The sequence below is a fragment of the Bactrocera dorsalis genome, chromosome 3 (genome assembly GCF_023373825.1).
Source record: "Bactrocera dorsalis isolate Fly_Bdor chromosome 3, ASM2337382v1, whole genome shotgun sequence".
In the NCBI taxonomy this organism is placed as follows: Eukaryota; Metazoa; Arthropoda; class Insecta; order Diptera; family Tephritidae; genus Bactrocera; species Bactrocera dorsalis.
Window position 1 is genome coordinate 40,948,159 of NC_064305.1, and position 22,656 is coordinate 40,970,814.

The 22,656-nt window shown below is 35.6% G+C and overlaps 1 protein-coding gene across 9 annotated transcripts in view; it reads right to left on the minus strand.

The window, feature by feature from the left end:
- The window catches only part of LOC105232219 (uncharacterized), a 30,362-nt gene that overhangs the window by 2,877 nt on the left and 4,829 nt on the right, over window positions 1-22,656 (minus strand). For 5 of the 9 annotated variants that reach the window (XM_049451223.1, XM_019992667.3, XM_029553204.2 and 2 more), the window contains 9 exons: window positions 21,449-21,780; window positions 18,883-19,792; window positions 18,484-18,826; window positions 18,241-18,424; window positions 9,381-9,494; window positions 9,214-9,314; window positions 8,693-8,790; window positions 7,539-7,731; window positions 5,989-6,089 (listed from right to left, as the gene is read on the minus strand). In XM_049451223.1, the coding sequence (XP_049307180.1) occupies window positions 5,989-6,089; window positions 7,539-7,731; window positions 8,693-8,790; window positions 9,214-9,314; window positions 9,381-9,494; window positions 18,241-18,424; window positions 18,484-18,826; window positions 18,883-19,792; window positions 21,449-21,663 (2,259 nt within the window). In that variant the 5' untranslated portion in view covers window positions 21,664-21,780. Of the gene's footprint in view, window positions 1-5,988; window positions 6,090-7,001; window positions 7,469-7,538; window positions 7,732-8,692; window positions 8,791-9,213; window positions 9,315-9,380; window positions 9,495-9,679; window positions 14,097-18,240; window positions 18,425-18,483; window positions 18,827-18,882; window positions 19,793-21,448; window positions 21,781-22,656 lie in introns of those variants that run through there. The other 4 variants (XM_011213859.4, XM_029553205.2, XM_029553206.2 and 1 more) reach the window with 4 other exon arrangements.

The following is a 22,656-nucleotide window of genomic DNA, read 5'->3' on the forward strand; positions in this document are numbered from 1 at the left end:
AAATTTCATATTGTAATCAGAGAAAACCAAATTTTCGCACGGAAGCACCATATGCAATACTCTAGAGTACTGGTCAATCTTACACCTTCAAACGATTTATATTTTCTTATTTTGCAATATTCTTGCAACTTGTTGCAATATTGTATAATAGTTGTGTTGGCATAACGGTTGTATGTATCACCAAAAACTAATCGAGATAAATATAGGGTTATATATCGTCACCTGAAATGCAAATTAACGTAACAACATTTTCGAAAATTTACAGTGGCGTGTATAAAACGCGTAATAAAATGGAACAAGAGTGCAAACAAATTTTTATATTGGTTAATACTGGTTTATATCTGAGCGCAGAACCTGAAAATGTTGAACATATGTAATATTATGGAAGTAATTCGAAGTAAAGAAGCCTAATTAACAAGACACTCAATTTCGAATTTTTTGATGATACGTTATTTTGCATTTCAGGTGACGATATATTATATATGAAAGAATGATGATGATATGAGTTGAAATCTGTCCGTCCAGATGTATTTTGGCACCATAGGAAGTTTGATATTATAGATGGGAGTAATCGAACCACTGCCACGCCCACAAATTGCCATTAAACTAACATTTTACATAATTCGTATTCGTGTGTCAAAACTGAGTTGAATCGGGACTAAATTTCCTTTCGCGCCCATATACCTAAGATTTTCGAATTTCATATCGTATGCATTGTAACAACAAAATATTCGGAGATTGTAAATAAAACGTAAAAGATTTAATTATTCATAAATATTTATTTTATCATCTTCAAATTTATCCCCACTAGATGTAATAAGCGAGCAAAAACGCGTTTCATACCCAAATATCCACCGAAATCATTCAAACGGACTCGGAGAAATGTTGAGCTCTGCTGAGCCATCTCTCTAATACTTGCTTGACAATTTTCAAGCACCATATCCTTCACTTTTTTAATTTTGCAGAACAAGGCATGTCCTCAACGATCTCGTAGGCTTGTGTTTTTTGATAAAACTGAATCACCGTAAGCCCTTTCCAACATTCGCAAGGATTCCGCACACGAAATTTAGTTAGAAATACACAAATTGAGACAAATTCTTTGTTCAATATTTTTATCAATTGTAAAAATCGCAACACACTACTGAGGAGTACCGACTTAAGCTGATGCTGTAAACAAACTTGTTGGCAGATCGCGCTCATATTTGGGAATTTAATTAAAGCTTCCGGGTGCTTTTGTGTTTCAATATACATATGTCTGAAAATATGTGAGTTATGTTAATAGGATAAAGCGGGGTTTTCTAATAGCGGTTCATCTTTGTGCATGAAATAGATAAAATCAACAACTTTCAGATTTATCAAGACAATGACCCAAAACATTCGGCGCTTGATGTGAAAAGTTGGTTTTTGTATAACTGCCCAAAAGTAATCAAAACTCCTGCACAAAGCCCAAACCTTAATGTAATTGAGCATTTGTGGAACAAATTAGGACGCAGGATGTAGAACAGGTTGTGCACTTCAAGGGACCAGTTGAAAATGCTTTTCAAGAGGAGTGAAACAAGATTAGTACTAGTGTGCGAAAAAATCTGGTTGGATCTATGCAGGCAGTTGAAAATCAAAAGGGTGGTGCGACAAAATAATAAAAATAATTTTTTTGTTGTAAACTTTTAAATACAGTAGAATCACGCAAAAGTTAACTCGCGAGAAAGCTATGTTGAACGATATTGAGCGTCCACGTACCGCTTTAAAAAGTTAACTCTTGTTTAACTTTTTTTCAAACCCAACCGTTTGTTTAGCAATGTCCCCCCGAATTTTTGTCAGTGTCGCGAGAACATACATACCAGAGGGCTGCAACGATCACAATTTTTTCAATCATACCCGATCATTGACTCAGATTTTTTGTGACGGAAAACCTTGCTTCAACAAAAATGAATGATCGTAAGCGAGCGTGCTCAAAGCGAACAATCAGTTTCAATCACTGTTGCTTGTTTCGTAATGATTTTTCTCGATCGAACGCCTTGTGTGAGCAGCAAAGAATGTTCGAGAATGATGCTTGCATTCCGATCGATCACAATCATACCGTTTGGTCATACCGGGTGGTTCCTGCCAGCAGCCCAGTCGCTGAGCGTTCTTTTTCTTTAGCTGGAAATATTATAACTGAAAAAAGAAATAGGCTCGGACCATGTTCAGTTGATAATTTATTGTTTTTAAATTCACTTTTTAAAAGTTTTAGCGATTAAGAAACCAAGTTTATTACCTTCTTTTAATTTTAAGTTTTTGTTGATCTCAATGAAGAAGTGATAAAAATTTGAAATTTGTGTTCCCTAATATTTTAAGCATTACCTTTGTTTATTAATTTTAAGCAATAATTGAATTTTAGTTTTAGGCGTTAAAAATGAAGAAATATATGCAGTAATGTTTTGGTTAATTTTATGCATCGCAACTTGTTTCCGTTAAAACACACAAATATGTACATACAAATTATGCACATACATACATACATATTCGCAGGGCAATTCTCGATCTGATTGGTTCAATCACAATCAATTCAAACGCACAGTTGATCGATGTCTGAGTTTTCGTGCATCGTTGGACTTGATCGTATTTTTCTGTACAATCATTTCCAATCATCATACCGGAACCAACCAATCAGTAACTTGCCTCAATCAGTAAGCAGAGCAATCAAATCAACTGATCGAACTCCTTCGCTTTGAGCACGAAGCTCGATCGAACAATTTTGTAGCGAACCGCTGTGCTGAGTTTGACCGTTTTGAGCGTGGCTGATCAAACCGGATCGATCATACTCAATGCAGGTCTCTGATACATACGTAGTTTGTCATGAACGTTTGAACTTGTGAGTTGTTCATAGTTAATGTGTTAAAAAATGGCAACTAAACAGAAAAAATCGATTGGCATTGGTTTATAATGTATCTAAGGCGATCATCTCAAAAATTAAGAAAAATGTCATGAAATTTTGGAGGCAGTGGTAAACACACATGCAACGAAGAAAACTTTACATAAATCGGAATATTCCGCTCTTGAGGCAAGGATGTGCAAATGGTTCTTAAGCCGAAGACAGCGTAATTGTGCAATAAATGGTCCAATTTTAAAGGCAAGAGCCAAGTTTGTATTGCCAAATTCCACCCTGGAAAACAATTTCATGCAAATGATGGATGGCTAGCAAATTTCAAAAACTATATGGTATTCGCCACTTAAAAATTTGTGGAGAAATCCTCTCGAACGACAAGTCAGAAATAAGACCATTCATTCCTGACAAAAATTAATGAAATTTTGGACCTGCAGCAATATAACGCAGATGAAACTGAATTATTTTATCGTTTTCTGCCAGATAAAATATTTGTCGCGGCAAACGAAAAGACGGCACCTGGCCGAAAAAATAAGTATTCGCGTAGGTTAAAACCATTGATTATTGGTAAATCCGCAAACACCGTTGCTTCAAGTGTTTGAAAACCCATTGGAATATGCTAACTCGCAAAAGTTTTGGATGAATTCAGAGCTATTCTTCCGCTGGATCTACCATTCAATTATTAAATAGGTTAATTAATTTATTTTTTTTAACATTATTAGTTTTTAAGTGTTCCAAAATATATTTGAGGTTCGCAAATTTTCTGCTGAAAATAATTTACCACCAAGATTGCTGAAAATAATTTACCATTATTGCTGATTGGCAATTGACAAGTTACAGTCAGTCCCTTACAAATTAAAATTTATATACATATGTATGTATAATGTGAAAAAGTACAAATTAAATCGAAGATTCTGTTTTGTTATGAGTAAACGTTAGTTATGCAAATAAATTAAACGTATTATAACACCAAATTTATTTTTATTTCCGTGTTTTTCTAAAGTTAAAAATTCGGAAAAGTAAAACACTCTTGGGACTTTTGGTTAACTTTTTCGGGATTCTACTGTACTTATATTTTTTACGTCTTGCCCGATTTTCAATGTGAGGCGAAAATATGGCCTAATCACACAGTTTTTGTTACGTGCGTTATGCTTTAAATTACTTAGAATATACATATACTTTTGTTTTTGTTTCTAACAGTAGGACTTTTTTAATAAAATAAAAACTCGCTCGTTGAAATCCGGAAATGTGCCTTGAGAAAAAAAATGATATCGTCATGAAACTGACAAAATATGGAAGACGCGTTCGTAGATGGGCGTAATCGGATCTCTGCTACGCCCACAACGACATTAAACGAAAACGTATAAAGTACCATAACTAAGCAATAAAGATGAGATATAAACATGTAAATTGGAACAGAGGATCGCTGTAGAATGGGCACCTATGGGAAGAAAGTTTTAAAAAAATTTGTGTGATCCCGCCCTCTTAACCCTTGAATGCATGATGATGTATATATACATCAGTGTTTTCTTCCTTACATAATTTCTAAACGGTAACTCAAACACAGTATTTTTTACTTTTATTAGGTGCTAAAAATATCTGTGTTGACTTTGGAATGCAAACTTTCATGATATGACATTTCACTTTTTAATTTTAATAATTTGACAGCTTGGCGCGCCACTTAAAAAATACACACTTGGTATTTAAAAAGGAAAAACCATGCATTTAAGGGTTAAAGATTTGATATCCATAGCTCCAAACCATTCAAACTATAACAACCAAATTCACTTTGAAAAAATTCTCAAGCACCTCTACCAACAGCGTAAAAATTGATAAAATCGTATGATAACCCCAAGCAATAAATACTTAAATGCGTCAGAAACATTAAATTTTACAAATGGGTTGAATCGGATCAATAATTCCTTTATACAATATGCCTAAAAGAAAAATTTGCCAACTTCCGACTGATTTTATACGGCATGTATTGCAAAATATTCGAGTCAGGTATTATAGAGTTTTTGTTTTTCGAATTTCACGAATTCATTAGCACCATAAGGAGATCTCAATTTTTATTCAAGTTAGCGTTGCATGGCCAGACAAACATTTCAAAAAAATCGTATCACTATCTATTTTATATTTTATTATTACTCTAATATCGGTATTCTGCTTGTCCCGATTGTCTCATGTCTCTAATTGTCACAATCGTAATTTAGCGAATCTGTTAGTCAGGAGTCTCATTTTGGTATTCTGGCAGATACAGTATAGTAGTATACTGTATAGTGTACACTGTTTCTGTCGATATAAATCTATCTCGTTTAGTGTTAGCCTTTTTTTAACCGTTAAGTGGAACAGAATTATTACTATATGCAATATGTTGACCGAGCAGTTGTAAATATAACATCCTTTCCAAAACGGATTTACTTATAATTAGAAAATAAACCAAAAATTGATATTTTTTATTAAAAATTTGTAATGTAATAATGCCTATTGTCTTATACCTATGTACAAAAGTGTTGTATTGAACACAATTCAGTTATACTCATGTTTTAGTTGCGCAAGTGCGCAAAATGCCAAATAACACCGGCCGACAAATGAAAATTTTTTGAACGTTGTTTGCATTTGAGCCACAAGAATCACCAATTTTTACTATTTTAAATACGAAAATACTTACATATTTGCCCTATCACATCAGATTTTTTTTAGTTATGCGCAGGACTTTTATCTAAAAAACTTAAATCTCGAACATAAAAAAACCTGATGTGATACGATAAAATGAGGTATAATTTCGTGATCAGCACTACCAAATTAGTGAAAAAAAATAATCAGAACTTGAACAACGAAAATGATGTCGGCCGGTGTAATGATTGCTAAAAAATATGCGACTGTGGTTAACAACTTTTAGTTAGAGGCAAACGGCATTACATGAAGTACATCTAATTGAAAAGATACTAAATAGAATGTATGAACTCCAACAAATGTCGCATAATAAAAAAAACTGTTTTTAAGACAGTTAGTATATATAACTCTGTTGTTATTTGTAAATTTTTTTAAATATATAATAGATTATATTGAAAGAGTACATTTAAGAAACTATTTTATATATAATATGAATCGATCATACACACCTGTTTTAGGATTCCTACCAATAGTTCATCAACATTGTGTTGAATTCCACTGGATGTCTCTATAAATTTTGCATCGTGTGAAGCAGCTAACGCTTTTCCTTCTACCGATGAAACGAGAGAAAATTAGGTATTCACTAAATTATACTAATATGCAATACAATATCTGCGTATATGTACATATATTTATATATATGTATATGTATATATATATAGCTTTTATTACATAATATATTCGAAAATCAGCGCAGATCACTCCATTAAGATACCCTGATTTTTTATGATCCTAGTTACCTAAATTTTATGGAGAGCACGCACATATGTAGCGAGAGTATTTTTCTTTGTTCCAGGTACGTCATCGTCGCTTCTAAATATATTTAGCACAAACTGTACAGTGTACTTTACTTTCCATCACTCGCTTTTTAATTAACAAGGCAACATAACTAGCAAGGAAGGCTAAGTTTAGGTTTAACAGAAAATTTTATACTCTCACAACTTGCAAGGATCAAATAATAAGAAAATTTTGGCATAACTATGTATATTAAAAACTATATTAAAACATGAAATCGTGAATACATTACAATTAAATTAGTCTTATTGCTATGTTATCTTTTACTTCGCATTATCGAAAATTATTTATATATTAAAATCATTATCAAATGGGATATACTATATGTTATGTAAACTCAACCGAATATACGAAATTTAATATCTTGAGTTAATGTGGAAAACGTCTACTAAAACGCCAGAAATATTTAGGGGAATGAGGTTTGGACGAAGGTCTAGATTAACTGCATTCATATTTACCGCTAAACCACATAATTTTTATTAAAGCTTAATTTTATTATATATCACACATTTTGATTTATATAAGCAGTTTAAAGACAGGGAGAAAATCGGAATCATTATTTAAAGTATATTGGAGCGAGAAGTCTGAGCTGATAGCATTCATTTTAACTTTGCTCAAGTACACCTAATAACATATTTTCAATATTCAAATAACGAAAATCATTAAATATGGTATGGGCCAATTCGTAGATCAAAATCACATACTTTATTCAATATTATACGTTCAGTTAATTTCGGTAAAACACCTTTATGTACAGTATAAAGCCAACCGGACGTTCGAAAATCTTTATGTTAGGTAGAAGGGGGTTAAGGGACATGCAGGCATACCCTCATCAGGAAAGGATTTTCACTACATTACAATACTCGTAATATATCCCGCTACTATACAACTCATGGTATCAAAAAACATGAGTACCATGTTTCATCCAAATATCTTCATGTTCACTCAAACTCCAGACGGTCACACGGTTTTCAACTCATCATCCTGATCATTTACACAGATATAACGCTTTATCTATCTTGAGTTTTAGGTGACAAAAGCAACCGTAGAATATTGAAAAATGTTGTCGCTTCTTTGTTTGCTGACAGCGTTGACAGTACTCTAAACATGAGTGTTTGTTTAAAATGCTACGGTCTTAACAAATGATATTATGCGCATAAGTTCGTTGCAATATTTAATTGTACTCGTACTAAAATGTTCTTACCTTGTGTTGAGATAACTCGAGCACGTGCTAAATCCGCTTTGTTCCCTACTATAATAACAGATTTATCTTTAATATAGTTTTCCTGCCACAAGTATTTTATAATTTCTTCTGCAACTCGGAACGATGATTTTTCAACCACAGAAAATACAACAACACATCCGTGCGGCTCATAAGTTGATAACGAGTTTTCCACCTATTTTTTAGAACAAAATATTAAAGTAACACAGTCAACGATAAAAATATGATTGTATGTACGTAAATATATATATAAATAATAGGTATTTAAGAAATATATAAAACTCTTATCAATAACACTACACAACACTCGGCTGACTAGTGGACCAAACTAAATTTTCCCGAGAGATTTAGTGGTAATTAAAAAAGTAATTTCTCCGTTTTCCGAAACAAAAGTTTGATAACCTTTTACTTCATAAACAGGTAGACATTGTAAGTGAAGTTATCTCTTAAGAAGCCGAAAATTATATTGCCGTTATCTCCATAAATGACCGGCGTTGCTGTCGTTATATTTCGAACATTTTAAAACTCTTATAAACAGTGGTGGTATGAATTGGTGAGACAGAATCGAAATAAAACATTAACACGTTCCCTGTCCCCATACAAAAATTAATTTTTAACGGTACACGTGCAACACTTATTTTTGAAATTATATTGCTGTAGGCGTTTTTAGAGGTTATCGATGTATTTTTGAACTATCCCACACATCTTGACAGCGATATAACGGTAACAAAAAATTTGTATCAGCTATGATACACGAACGTGTCACTACGAAGTTGAATTGCATACGCTCTATGTATCATATATGAATTAAAATTAAAAATTAATTTTTGTATGGGGACAGGGATATCATATATCATATGTATCATATATGATACATGGACGCTGTACACATGGTACAAGAAAATAATTTTGTATCACATGTGATACATTGGACAGGGAACGTGTTAAGATGTTTATAAAATATGCTTCTGGTTATGAAATATTTATCAAATTATCTACGAATTTCCAAATATACATTAAATATGTAGATTTAATAAAATCGGCTTTCAGTATACCTATATAAACCTATATTTAAGTATAGTTTACCATATGAATAAAATGTTACAAAAAATAAAAACCACTATGTTTTAACTTACGCTCATTTCCACTCTTGGATGATCAATGAATACCAACTCTGATTCTACGTCGTCCAACAAAACGCTCACCGTCTTTTCACCAAATTCGTCATCTACAACTCAAATAAAAGTATTTTACTAAAAACAGCACATACATATATATATGTATTACTAATTAAATTAAATAACATTCACATTAATTTTTCGAAACTCGAGATTATAATTGTTATTAATTATTGAAATTTTCCACTTTTCAGCAGTAAACAACGTTTCTCTCCTTTTTGGCACTTTTACATTACATTTTTAACTGTTGATGTACTGAAACTGTTGCCTCACACTGTCAGCAGTTACAAAAATCTGACGGAAATTGAATAATTTTGTAATATCATTAGACAACAGATAATTTTTGACAAAACTTAGTTTGAAAATTGTTATTCATTTCTAACGATCTTTTCTAATACCTATGAAGCTTTTTTTATAAACAGCTGTAGTTAGAAGGTTACAAAGTTATTAACGATCATATTTTGACATTTTGTTCTTACCTAGACTAGCATCATAGGTGTGCATATATTCCGACGTCATAAATTGATTTACCAAAGCTGTTTTTCCAACACCTGAATCCCCTAACATAACTATACGATAACTAGAGATGGAAACAAAAACATATTTACAAAAAGTTTTATCGAAAACAAATGCAATACAAACGAACCGTGCTGGTGGTGGAGGTTCGAGATCGTCCGAATGAGGTGATGAAGGAACCGAGTCTACATTAGCATACCCACCTCCACAGCATGATCCCTCGAATGGTGAACGTTCACTTGCTCTAAGAAATTAAAACAAACAAATAACAATTATAGATAAGCGTAAGTGGACTAAAAATTGTTAAACTTAAGCAACAAAGTTTTGTTCCCTTGTTTTTTTTTTTGAAATCTTATAATAGTTTTGTTCCCTGGTTTTTTTTTTTTTTTTTTGAAATATCTTTTTTATTTATAATGACATAAGACTTACTAAAATGAACTACAAAACAAGCCTTTGAGGTCACATCGTTTGACGAGGAAAATCAGTAGACAAAGCTCTGAAAAGCATCAGCTTAAAAAACGCCGTTAATGGGTCTTCAATTCGGTAATCTTTTCAAAAATTGTTTGACATAACAACCAAATGGGATAATGAAGATGGCATCCTTCTTTCAGAGTTACGTTTACAGTTAGCTGGAGATACATCAAGTTTGCTTCAAGAAGTAGAAACATTGCAGAAAATATCCAATTCTGAAATTGAGCAATGGATTGTTGAACCTACTTTGGAGGCTTTCTTACAAAATGAGGTTCACTGTGCCGATGATGATAACTCTACTGAAGGTGAAGAAACAAACGTCGTTATCCTCAATACGAAGAAAGTTACGTCCGCGGAGACAATATCAGCATTTAATATTTGCTTAGAATGAGCGGTGCAAAACAACGCTTTCTTAAACGATGTTATAACGCTTCAAAGGCTCAGAAGCAACGTACTCGTATGTAGTACTGAACAAGCGAGCTTGTACCAAACAATTAAAAATTTCAAATTTCTTTTATTCCACATAAACCACAGGCAAGTATACAATGTATGCATGTATATCTATTGTTACGAATTTACTCTTGCTAGTTTACTTTGTTAGGTTCGTATCTCTGGATTGACAAATAAAATCAACACTGTTTAATTTAATTCAACAACTCTTTATTTCACAACTCGTCTACACTATAGCAGTTTACTCTTAGCACTGATTGATTACGTTGGCGCTGCCACGGCTTATATAGCCACGCACTTCTCGCTGATGCCGACGTGTCCTTCTAGAATATCGCGTCTGGAAATTACCAGAACATACGGCTATACGGCGCCAGACGCAAGCAGACAGTCGCGGCGCCAGACTCAGCAATTGTTTAACTAGACAAGCAGACAGTGCGGCGCCAGATGTCTATTGTTTCGACAAGCAGACAGCTGTGGCGCCAGATGTCTACAACAAGACAAATGCTATTCCATATACCTACAGCTATTGTTCATAATCAGGGATGCATATAGTAATACAAATACAACTTAATACTACTTCTGTAACACTGCCCTCCACTAAAGCCTAATCGTCCCGATTAGGCACAAATCCCCTTGAACCAAATGGGGCGAGCCTCTCCAAATGTACTACTTTCATTTTACATCGTGCTTTTCCATTTCTTTGTATGCGGTATACCACGTCATTAAGTCGTTTCATCACCATATAGGGTCCTTCCCAGGCTGTCTGCAGTTTCGGGGACAAGCCTTTCTTTCGAAGTGGATTGTACAACAGGACCAGATCACCTTCTTCAAAACCTTTTGAATTTGCCGCTTGATCGAACCGGTCCTTCATCTTATTGCTCATCAGATGCGTATGCTGTCTTACCATTAGATGCAATTCATTCATTTCTTCCTTTAAGGCAGAACAATAATCTCCATCATTCCTTACAGCTGTAGGATTCGTTCCAAACTTAAGATCAGCAGGGAGTCGCAGATCAGATCCGAAAATAATCTTTGCTGGCGTGTAACCAGTTGTCTCGTGCTTCGCTGAACGATACGCCAGCAGGAACATCTGGATGCACTTGTCCCAATTCCGTTGATCTTTATCAACGATTTTCCGCAGATGTTCTTCGAGCGTTCGGTTGAATCTCTCTACCATCCCATCTGATTGTGGGTGTAACGCTGTTGTCCGTGTCTTGTGGATGCCCAATAATGTACAGACTTCTTGGAAAATGGAAGATTCGAAATTCCTGCCTTGATCTGAGTGTAATTCGACGGGCACTCCGAACCTTGTTATCCAATTTTCTACAAACGCTTCGGCTACGGTCTTCGCTTCCTGGTTTGGTAAGGCATATACTTCTGGCCATTTACTGAAATAGTCCATGACAACCAGTAGATATTTGTTTCCGGCCGTACTGGTTGGGAACGGACCTGCAACATCCATTGCGACTCGTTCAAATGGTGATCCCACGTTGTACTGTTGCAGCCTACCGCGACTTTTGGCTTTAGGACCTTTAGCTGCCATGCACTCTACGCAATTACTTATCCATTCTGCTATGGAATCTCGACAACCGATCCAGTAGAACCGTTGTTTAATCTTCTCTATAGTTTTTGTAATTCCAAGGTGCCCTCCACTAGGTCCATTGTGATATTCTTTCAATACTTTCGGGATCATGGACTTCGGTACTATGATCAGCAGACGAGACTGCTTGCCATCTTCGCTTTCCCAGGTACGATGAAGGTATCCATTAACGAGGTTTATGCTGTTCCATTGGGCCCAATATGCTTTTGCCGTTGGACTCTCGCTACTTATTTGTTCCTTTGGTGGTCGTACCCCATTTTCTTTGGCTATTATCAGCTTTGCAAGATCAGGGTCCTCCAGCTGATTGATTCTGATGCGGTGAGGAGTCCAATCATCTTCAGGTTCTATATTCAGTAATCGCACGTCGATTATACCTTCTTTTCCTTCTGATTTGGAGCAATGTTTACATTCCAGTGGACAAGGGCGACGTGATAATGCATCCGCATTTTTGTGGTGAATCCCCTTTCGATGTTCCGTTTCGAAGTCGTAATTCTGTAATCTTTCGATCCATCGTGCAATTTGGCCTTCCGGATTCTTAAACTGTAATAACCATTTTAATGCTGCATGATCAGTCCTCAGCAAGAATCGCTGTCCATACAAATACTTGTGGAAATGTTTTACACATTCCACCACAGCTAGTAGTTCTTTTCGCGTCACACAGTAGTTTTTCTCTGGTTTCCCGAGCACTCTGCTGTAATACCCAATTACTCTTTCTTGCCCGTCGATGAGCTGAGACAGGACACCTCCAATTCCATAAGCGCTCGCATCTGTATCCAGGATGAATTTCTTTCCAGGTATTGGATAAGCTAACATCGGCGCCGTACAAAGTAGTTCTTTAAGCTGCTCAAACGCTTTTTCTTGTTCCAACTGCCATACAAACGGGCGATTCTTCTTTGTTAAATCATGTAAACTTCTAGCCACGTTCGCAAATCCAGGTACAAAACGGCGGTAATACGTGCATAAGCCGAGGAAGCTGCGGAGTTCATGAATGTTGGTGGGTCGAGGCCAATCTTTAACTGCTTTTATTTTTCCTTCCTCGGTGTGAATCCCCTCAGTTGACACTTTATGTCCGAGATATGTGACCTGCTTCTTCCATAATGAACACTTTTTGGGATTCAAGCGTAATCCGGCTGATGCTATTCGCTGAAAGACTTCCTCTAGATTTTTCAGATGATCATCAAAACTTTTTCCCATGATGATAATGTCATCAAGATACACCAAATATGTCTTCCAGTTGAGTCCTTTTAACACATGTTCCATCAGTCGCTCGAACGTTGCAGGCGCATTACATAACCCAAATGGCATCACAGAGAATTCCCACAACCCGTCGCCCATACTGAAAGCGGTCTTTTCACGGTCACATTCATCGATCTCGACTTGCCAATATCCACTTTGTAGATCTAATGTAGAAAACCATTTCGCTCCAGACAAGGTGTCTAATGTATCGTCGATTCTTGGTAGAGGATAACTGTCTTTCTTTGTGACATCATTCAACTTCCTATAATCTACGCAGAAACGGGTGCTACCATCTTTCTTTTTAACTAAGACGATAGGTGAGCTCCATGGACTTATTGAAGGTTCGATTACACCGTTTTTGTGCATGTCTTCAATAATTTTGTTAGCATCCTCTCGTTTTGCTAGTGGAACCCTACGCGGAGCTTGTCGGATTGGTTTAGCGTCTCCGGTATTTATGCCATGTTTGACAATGCCGGTTCTTCCTGTGTTTCCTTCGTTTGCAAATATGGATGCGTATTTTTCTAATAGTTTTTCTGCTTTTAATTTTTCATTTCCATGCAGTTCGTTCAGCAAATTATTTAGGAGTGTAGGACTTATCTGCTGTGGCTCAATAGTAGGCTTCTGTTCTGACCGTTCGCATCGTGCTATTGCACTTATATTCTGGCACTGTCCAATTACTGCTCCTTTTTTTAGACTTATAGGCGTGTTGAATTCATTCACTACTCTGACCGGAATGGTGGCGTCTTCTCTAGTTTTCACAAGCGTTCTTCCTACCAATATGGGTGTATCTATTTTTGTTGGTTCCACAATCCACAACTCTTCAGTCCCACCTCCTCCATTCACTTTAGCCCATACAATCGCCTCAGATTTTGGTGGAATACTCTGATTATCATCAACAATCACTCTCTTACTTTCAACGTTGGTCACATATCCGGTGTTTATAGGCATCTCCATGTTCTGGCAAAACAGCATTTGCTTGTTTAAATCCAAAGTAACCCCGTGATCAATCATGAAATCTACTCCCATTATAATTTCATCCGTGATTTCTGCTACGATGAAGGTGTGATTAACTTCCAGGGTACCAATCATCACTTCGCAAAACACTTTTCCCGCGACAGCTGCTTCCTCCCCGGTGGCCGTTCGAAGCTTGCAACCGACTAATGGTTCAACCGTTCCTCTTACCACATCCGGTCGGATAATTGAATGTGTGGCACCAGTATCCAAAGTAAGGGTTGACAGTCGTCCATTTACGATGCCGTTGATAGTAAGATTGTTGTCATGGCGACCTATTTGTGATATCGAGATGGCGGGGCAAATAGTTGTGGGAACCAGCTCACGCCCCTTTGAACTGTTCCGTTTTAGTTTAACGACTTGTGAGATGTGGATGCTCCGTCCTCGTTATCTGTTGGTTGTTTCCGTTTTGATGGGTTTACCTTTATATTGCAATTTCGGGCAAAGTGACCCGCTTTTCCACAGTTGAAACATCTTCCTGTTGTATTTACTCGCGGTGCAGCAATTGCCTTCAGAGTCTTCAACATTTCTTCCATCAGCGCCGGTTGTTCCATTTCAACCCTCTGTACTTTGTGTGCTGGTTTACTTAGTAGGGAAGCTGTTTCCTGTGTGAGGTTCGATCTGGTATATTTGTTTCCGGTGCTCACTGCCATATCGTCTTTCTATCGCACTCATCAATGCCTCATAGTTGTCCCGTTCACAGTCTGGAATAGTCTGAAGGATTTCTGCCGCAGGTCCTTTCAATGATACAAACAAGGACGCCACTTTGTCCGCTGTATTCCAGTTATTGGCCATCGCTGTCTTTTCAAACTGAAGTTTGAAAATTTGAAATGGAATACTTCCATCGAATGTGGGTGCCTTCAATCTTTGATTATTTGTTGATGGTGCAGGGCCATGTAGTTGCAGTTCTCGCACACGATTACTTAATTGCAGAACTTCTGATTTTAAATTTTCTTCGCCATTTTTTAAAGTGCTTAATTCGTCTTCAAATTTTGAAAATTTCTCTTGCACTTGTTTTTGTAGTTGCGTAGTATTTTCCGTAATCTGTTGTGTAAGGCGAGACTCTAACTGTGATGTATTTTCAGCTATTTGCGTCATTTGCTGTGCCAAACGATTTTCTGTTTGCACTACATTTTCTGTTATTTGTGATATATTTTCAGCTATTATTTGCTTAATAGCCACTAACAGCATGTTCGTGTCTGCACTTGATGATGTTCGTTGTTCTTCTACTTTTTCTTCTACCTTTGTAGAAGTTTCTGGCCCATTAAATTCGAACTCGTCCACATTAATTCCATCCGCTTCCATTGCTTCACGTAATCGTGCCTGCAGATCCGCCTTTTGCCCGCTTATCGGCAAATTACGCTCCTCCAGTTCTTTTTTTAATTGCTGAATTCTCAATTCTCCGAATTTAACCATCTTGAATTTGGATTATTTGACAATCCCACTTCTGACACCAATTGTTACGAATTTACTCTTGCTAGTTTACTTTGTTAGGTTCGTATCTCTGGATTGACAAATAAAATCTACACTGTTTAATTTAATTCAACAACTCTTTATTTCACAACTCGTCTACACTATAGCAGTTTACTCTTAGCACTGATTGATTACGTTGGCGCTGCCACGGCTTATATAGCCACGCACTTCTCGCTGATGCCGACGTGTCCTTCTAGAATATCGCGTCTGGAAATTACCAGAACATACGGCTATACGGCGCCAGACGCAAGCAGACAGTCGCGGCGCCAGACTCAGCAATTGTTTAACTAGACAAGCAGACAGTGCGGCGCCAGATGTCTATTGTTTCGACAAGCAGACAGCTGTGGCGCCAGATGTCTACAACAAGACAAATGCTATTCCATATACCTACAGCTATTGTTCATAATCAGGGATGCATATAGTAATACAAATACAACTTAATACTACTTCTGTAACACTATCTATATTTATCTACATATACATATACATATACTAACATATTTAACTTAAGGATTTTTGAATTGAAATACATATAAAAATTAAAAAAATAAATATTTTAAACAAAAGCATATATGTATGTAAGATTCGTTTTTTTTATATGAAAAAAAGATACTCGGCACTAGCAACATCTTTAATACTTGTACCGAGCTCGGATCGGAGGATCAAAAGCCTTCGTAAGTTCTCGAAGTTCTAAACGTTTTATGGAATCGCATGTTATATTACGTAGATTTAAAATATAAAAAAGAATTCATACTTCTTCAATTAACATTTTAAAACTGAAAGTAACGATTTCTAAATATGTCAATGCAAGTGCTGCTTATATACAATAATTTCTTTTTCTTACAATAATCTCTAAATATAAGTGCATTGTTTTGTTTTTGTTCATTAAGATTTTCCATTTCAAAGTTAAAGATATTATTTAAATATCATTACTAAAATCTAAATATCCTATGGTATGGTGAATATACATTACATATGATTTTTTTAATTGATTAAATTGTGAAATTAATTGAACGAACTATTCAATTTAATGAGTATCGGTTAGGAAGTGGACAGAAAATGTTAAAAAGTGGGCGTTACCTCTAATAGATTTGGTGTACATATCTCACAAGTGAACTAAAAATATATCGACCATACTTGCTAAGGTGAGTTCATGCAAATTGAACTACTCGCCTGGCACCGCTCAGCTTTACGTGGAGTCCTCTGGCTCAGGAACTATTTAACAAATTTCAACGTAATATTATGCAGTAGTACTTGTATCATTATGTCACAGTGTGAAATAACCATCTATAAAAATTGTAAATTTTATATGATTATTTTACTTTACAGTAAATCACAGATCATTTAAAAAATTTCCGTCTCCCCATAGTAAACACATTTTTTTGTAAAAGTCATTTTTTATTCACAATAGTTCTCTTCAAAGTGATCCACTGATTATGGGGACCCTCCAACTTTCTGATACCAATTTTATAGTAAGATCACCTCTTCATTCGAGGAAAATTTCTTTCCAGCGAGCATTTTTTTAAGATCTGAGAAATATAGTGGATACGAAAGCAATTTAAAGTCAGTTCACAGATTTTTACCATTGTTTTCACTCACTTGCGACACGGACCATTGTCAAACACTTTCTTTTTCTTCAAATTCGGCCGGTTTTCGGCGATTATGTCCTTAAAACGTTCAAATAACACTTTGTAATAGTCACTGTCCATCTTGTTTCATTGTAATCAATGTTGGTTCCACTCGGAACTCTCGATTGGTCATTGAAGTAAAATAATGGAACTATGTTTCCTCCATTGTCACATATCGACGCAAAAACTCGGGTGTATTATGCTAGAACATCTGCAAACACTGTTTGAATTATCAAATTGTTGTTGTGTTTGATGAAAAGTAAGCTCGCACAGCACTAACTTTGCTCAGAGTTTGCTCCTACCCAAATTTTTTTGAATGATATCATAGACACATTCTGTTGATATCTTTAGAGTGCCTGCTATCCCGAACAACTTCACTTTATGGTCATCCAAAATTATTTTGTTAACTTTTTTGATGTTTTCGTCCGTAAAAACTTCTTTTGGCGTACGCTGTCTTTGGTGCTTATTTCATTACGTCTAAACTTAGCATATCAATCATTGAGGGTTGGTTTTCCTGGGTCTGTGACCAGAAACTCGTTATCAAACCAAGTTTTAGCTTCATGTGCATTTTTTCTCTTCAAAAAGCCATATTTTATCAACACGCGAAATTCCTTACTATCAATGTTTACCGGAATAACAAAAGTTGCTTCACTCAAAATGATATAATTCACTAACTAGTGATCCGAACAAATTTTTACACACGCTTTTTGAAGGTTAGGGCGAACTAAAAATCATACGGATTTTATTCTAGGAGCGCAGTCTATGTGTCAGTCCGGTGATTTTCAAGCCTGCCGATACAGAATACACCTGAATCAAATTTCAGTTCGGTATCATAATTTAGGCGTTTTCTGTGGCATGGCAGTGGTCAGATTCAAGAACAAGAATCTCAATTTTTAACCAAGTTATTGCTTGAATATAGGACGGAAAGAAAAGAGTTTCAAACCTACATTCATACATATATACATACATACATTTTCCCAAAAATATTAATATACGCCACACAGGTTATAAAAATGATAATTTCTTGTTACTAAGATCGTACTGAGTTTTTTTTAATTCAGTACCAAGTTTTACTTTATTAAAATGGTATGCTGCAAACAGTAGTAAAGGTTATTGATTACCTGCTGTTAGTAGAGTTGACACTGGTGTTACTACGCGACCGCCTCGAGATAATGGAGTCACCACAGTTCACTACGTTGCCCTTGCTTATTGAAAAGTGTCTTAGCCGGTAAAGATCATCACTAGCCCGAGGATTATATGGACGTTCAGGTAGAGAACATACACGTGGTCTTATATGATCTGGAACTGCAAAATAAAAATAATACAAAATTCTTACATATGTAAGTCATATGCATGTTAACAACCTGGTAGTTCAAGGAAGTTTGACGTTCGACGTTGCCGTCCGCGGTTTGATGCTTGAAAAGCTAATGGCCCAATATCATCGTTGGAAAAGACAGATGTGGTGGAGCACACACTTTTCATAGACTCCCGTGAACTGCGGCGACTAGCTAAATATGCCAGACCGCCTTTAGAACTACCCCTTCGCCTGAGCTTATAACTTGTGGAAATTGATTCTTCTAAAATTTTATTCTTATTTAGAACACATTCGGAGTCTCCAGTCAAATCACTGGTTGATTTACGGTGCTTCAGTGATGCCGCACTGTCTGAACAGGTACGATCTAAAGTAGAGTGTGAACTGTGTAATACCTACAGAAAACTCATTTATATTAATACTCTTCCAGATTTAAACGACTTGTGCTAACCTGATAACAGGGATTGGATGTTATATTGATAGCGTGTCTTCGATGTTTACTTCTTCCTTGTAACTCAAATGGGGTCGCTTCTTTTGATACAAATCCTTCCAAAACAGCATCAGTTTTTGATTGCTCAGAGAAAGATGTGGTAACAGTAGCAATCGTACAATTTGTTGTATCATTCGAGTCACATGACAGCTGTGTGCTCTCTGTAACACACGAATCTCTTTTCATATAATAATTATTACTAATCAAACAATGCTCATCAATTTGAGATATTTCCCACTCTGGTGGCTTCACCTTCTTACTGTTTTGCTGACTTTCATATAAATTAGAAATATTTTCTAAAGGTGAGGAACGCAAAAGTGGTTTTGCGTTCTTTCCTTTTGCTTCACATATTTTTGGTGAGGTGGGTATTCGTGATGATGTGCCAAAATGTTCAGCTGTATTTATTTCATAGATTTCATTAGAAATTTCATCTTCAGGAGTAATAGGTTCGTAGTATTCAAACTTTTTATAAGAGTAATCCGTGACTGGGCTTATGGCCTCAAATACGAATTTTCTGGGTGAATTAGGACTTCGTCGAGGTGAGGATGTTCCTGGACCGCTAAGAAATGTTCCAGAAGACGGTGAATCCATTGAGTTTTCGTGGGATGAAATTCCTCTCGGACTATGTGAACCAGAAGTCGGTGTATGATAAAAGGATGGTGTTGAAGAGGCATCATCGTAACTATCATTAGCATAAGTGGTTGTTATTTTCGGACTACGTGGGTTTTCATTCATGTTGGACAAATGTCCACCTCTACTAGCCATTATAAATGGATCGGAGTATGAGCTTTGAGCTCCGTGGGATCTCCGTGCGGATGGACTTAGTGGTGGTTGCCTCGTTGAATCATAGGAATTAATATTGGGTAAACATCTAGGTTTATAATAACAGTGATTAGTGAATACGTACATGAGAAGTACGAGTATAAATACGTGCATAAGTAAGTAGAACACATAAATGAGCAGTATTCATCATTGAACTTTGTATATACAGAATCACCCACTGAAGCCAAATATATATATGTATACAAAATACATTTAAATTTTCGCTCATAATTGAACCCGGTTAATTGCTTTCCCTGCATAATTGGTTAAAAGTATGTGTTATTGAAAAAATATGCTGTTATACATACAAAAACTTTCAAGATATTTTTGTTCAGAAAACAATTTTTTTGTGTGGTATGAATTTGTAGATTGAATAAAATTAAAAAAAGTAACAGACTTATTCAATTAAATTTTTAAGAATGTAAGTAGGATCTCTTAATATATGAATGCAAGTACTACATATGTATATACAATAATATGAAGTACTTTGTGCATTAAGTTTTTTTTTATATTTTTTTATAAGTACTTAAAGTGAACAAAATTTTTTTTATTGATAATGCTGTACATTTAAGCGATATTACTGTATTTGAACGAAAAGTTAATTGAAACGAGTACGGGTTAACTGATTTTTCGGTTAATTGAACGAGGTTCATTAAAGTACCATCACAAATCATGTGTTTGTTATGTGTAGGCACAAAGATACATTGTTACGAGAATCTGTAGAACACGCTCTTTCATTTTCATTGAGATACTCACATATTGACTGATGCATGTGGTATAGAGCCACCCGGAAGTTCGAAAACCGTTATATTAGGTATATGGGGGATAAAGGAAGAATTGACCTGAGTCAATCCATTTTTGATACACAGATACATCACTATGAGGAAAGGATTCTCTCTGAATTTCAAATGTATATCTCCACATTGACCGATATTTTCTGTCAAAAGTCAACTATTCCTCAACAGGGGCAACATATTCCTGATTGATGGATTTGAACAATTTTTGTCATCAGGCAAAGATAAAGACATTATTTCTGCTAATCTCGCTATATTGATTGCTTGTTGATTTGTTCAACCGTTTCCGATTTCGCCCATTCTCGCACCGTTACATAGGAATGTGAAAAGAATGTCCAATACCAATTTGGTTGAAATCTCAGTTGATTTCATTTGAACAAAATTTTTTTTATTGATAATGTTGTACATTTAAGCGATATTACTGTATTTGAACGATTTCTTCCGATATTACATTATTTCTATGAACAATAACTCATACCAAATTTCGTGAAGATATGTCGTCAAATGAGGAAGCTTCCCGTGCAAGCATTTGATTCCGATAATTCATTTTGTATGGCAGCTATATGCTATAGTTAACCGTTCTGAACAATTTCTTCGGAGATTACAATGTTCCCTTAGAAAATAGCCTGCGCCATCTTTTACGAAGATACATTGTCAATCCGATCGTTCAGTTTGTATGGCCGCTATATGTAATAGTGGTCCGGTTTGCAAAATTTCAAAACGATATCTTAAGAACTGAGGGACTAGTTCGTATATATACAGACGGACAGACAGACGTACTCTATATGGTCTCTGACGCTTCGTTCTGGGTGTTACGAACTTCGTGGCAAACTTAATATACCCTGTTCCAGGTATAATTATTGTAAACAAATATGTTTGCATATGTATGTTAATGTGTTGAATAATTTTACCTTGGAGCTTTAGATCCTTTAACTGTTGACACGGGTGAACGTGAACACATATCATCTGTTTTCTGCATTATTGCAAATGGCGGTAAGTTTTGTTTAGTTTTGCTTATTGAAGTCGTGTCCTTATTTAATCCACGTTGGGGTGAACATGTTAAACCGCTTAGACTTTCATGTTCTTTCAATTTTTTTTGACATTGATATTCCATTTGATATTCCATTAAAGTTCCGAGTTGATATGCATAGATTGTACTATGAGCGAATTTGGCACTTCTGTCCAGACCACCTTACCATAAACTACTTTTGGGTTCAATCATAAATTTTGTAGGAATCGTGACCTATAAATGATTATTTGAATTAATGGATACGCTACGTATTTAGGTTTCCTCTCTATATATTTTATTTTTTAATTGCAAATGAAAGAAGAATAAAATTTAAATGCTTAATTCCCAGTTTTTATTTTTTATCCTTACTAAGGAAAGTTTTGACCATTCAGGAATGGAGTATCCCCGAATTTTAATTATATATCTCACACATTGACTGATCTTTGCGGTAAAAAGTCAACTTTAAATACCTGGGTTCAAATATTCGGTACCTAGGGGCTTGAACAGGTTTTGTTGGATTTTGACAAATTTTCGTTATACGTTGGCATACTCTAAAGGCAATATTCGTGTATAGTTTTATTACCGTTAAATTAATTGCTTCTTGTTTTATACACTGGGAAGAAAAGAATCAAATGGAATTTAAAATTGTGATATACGGAAAGTAGGCATGGTTGCAGTCCGATTTCGCCCCTTTTCGAACTGTTACTTGGAATGTGAAAATAATATCCTATACTCAAATCGGTTGGGCGGGTCCCGAGATAGTATATGATTTCACATATAAATTGCCGTATTTATTTATTAATTTATAGTTTTTAACGGTACCACTATAAGAGGAGTGGGCGGGGTTATCTTCCGATTTCATTGATTTTAGCTATGTCGGGTGGGGTACTTAAAGGATTTGTTCGGAGTGATTTAGGTGATATTTACATTACACAATTAGAGGATGATGGTTCCCTTATCTTAATTTGGTGCTTAGTTATGGCACTTCATAATTTTGTGCTTCCCGGTGTTTTGTGACCGTACAGAAGTACTGAATTTCTCTAAGATATCTCAATTTTTACTCAATCTAACTCGATTACAACAAACAACCGTTGCAAGAGTATAAAATAT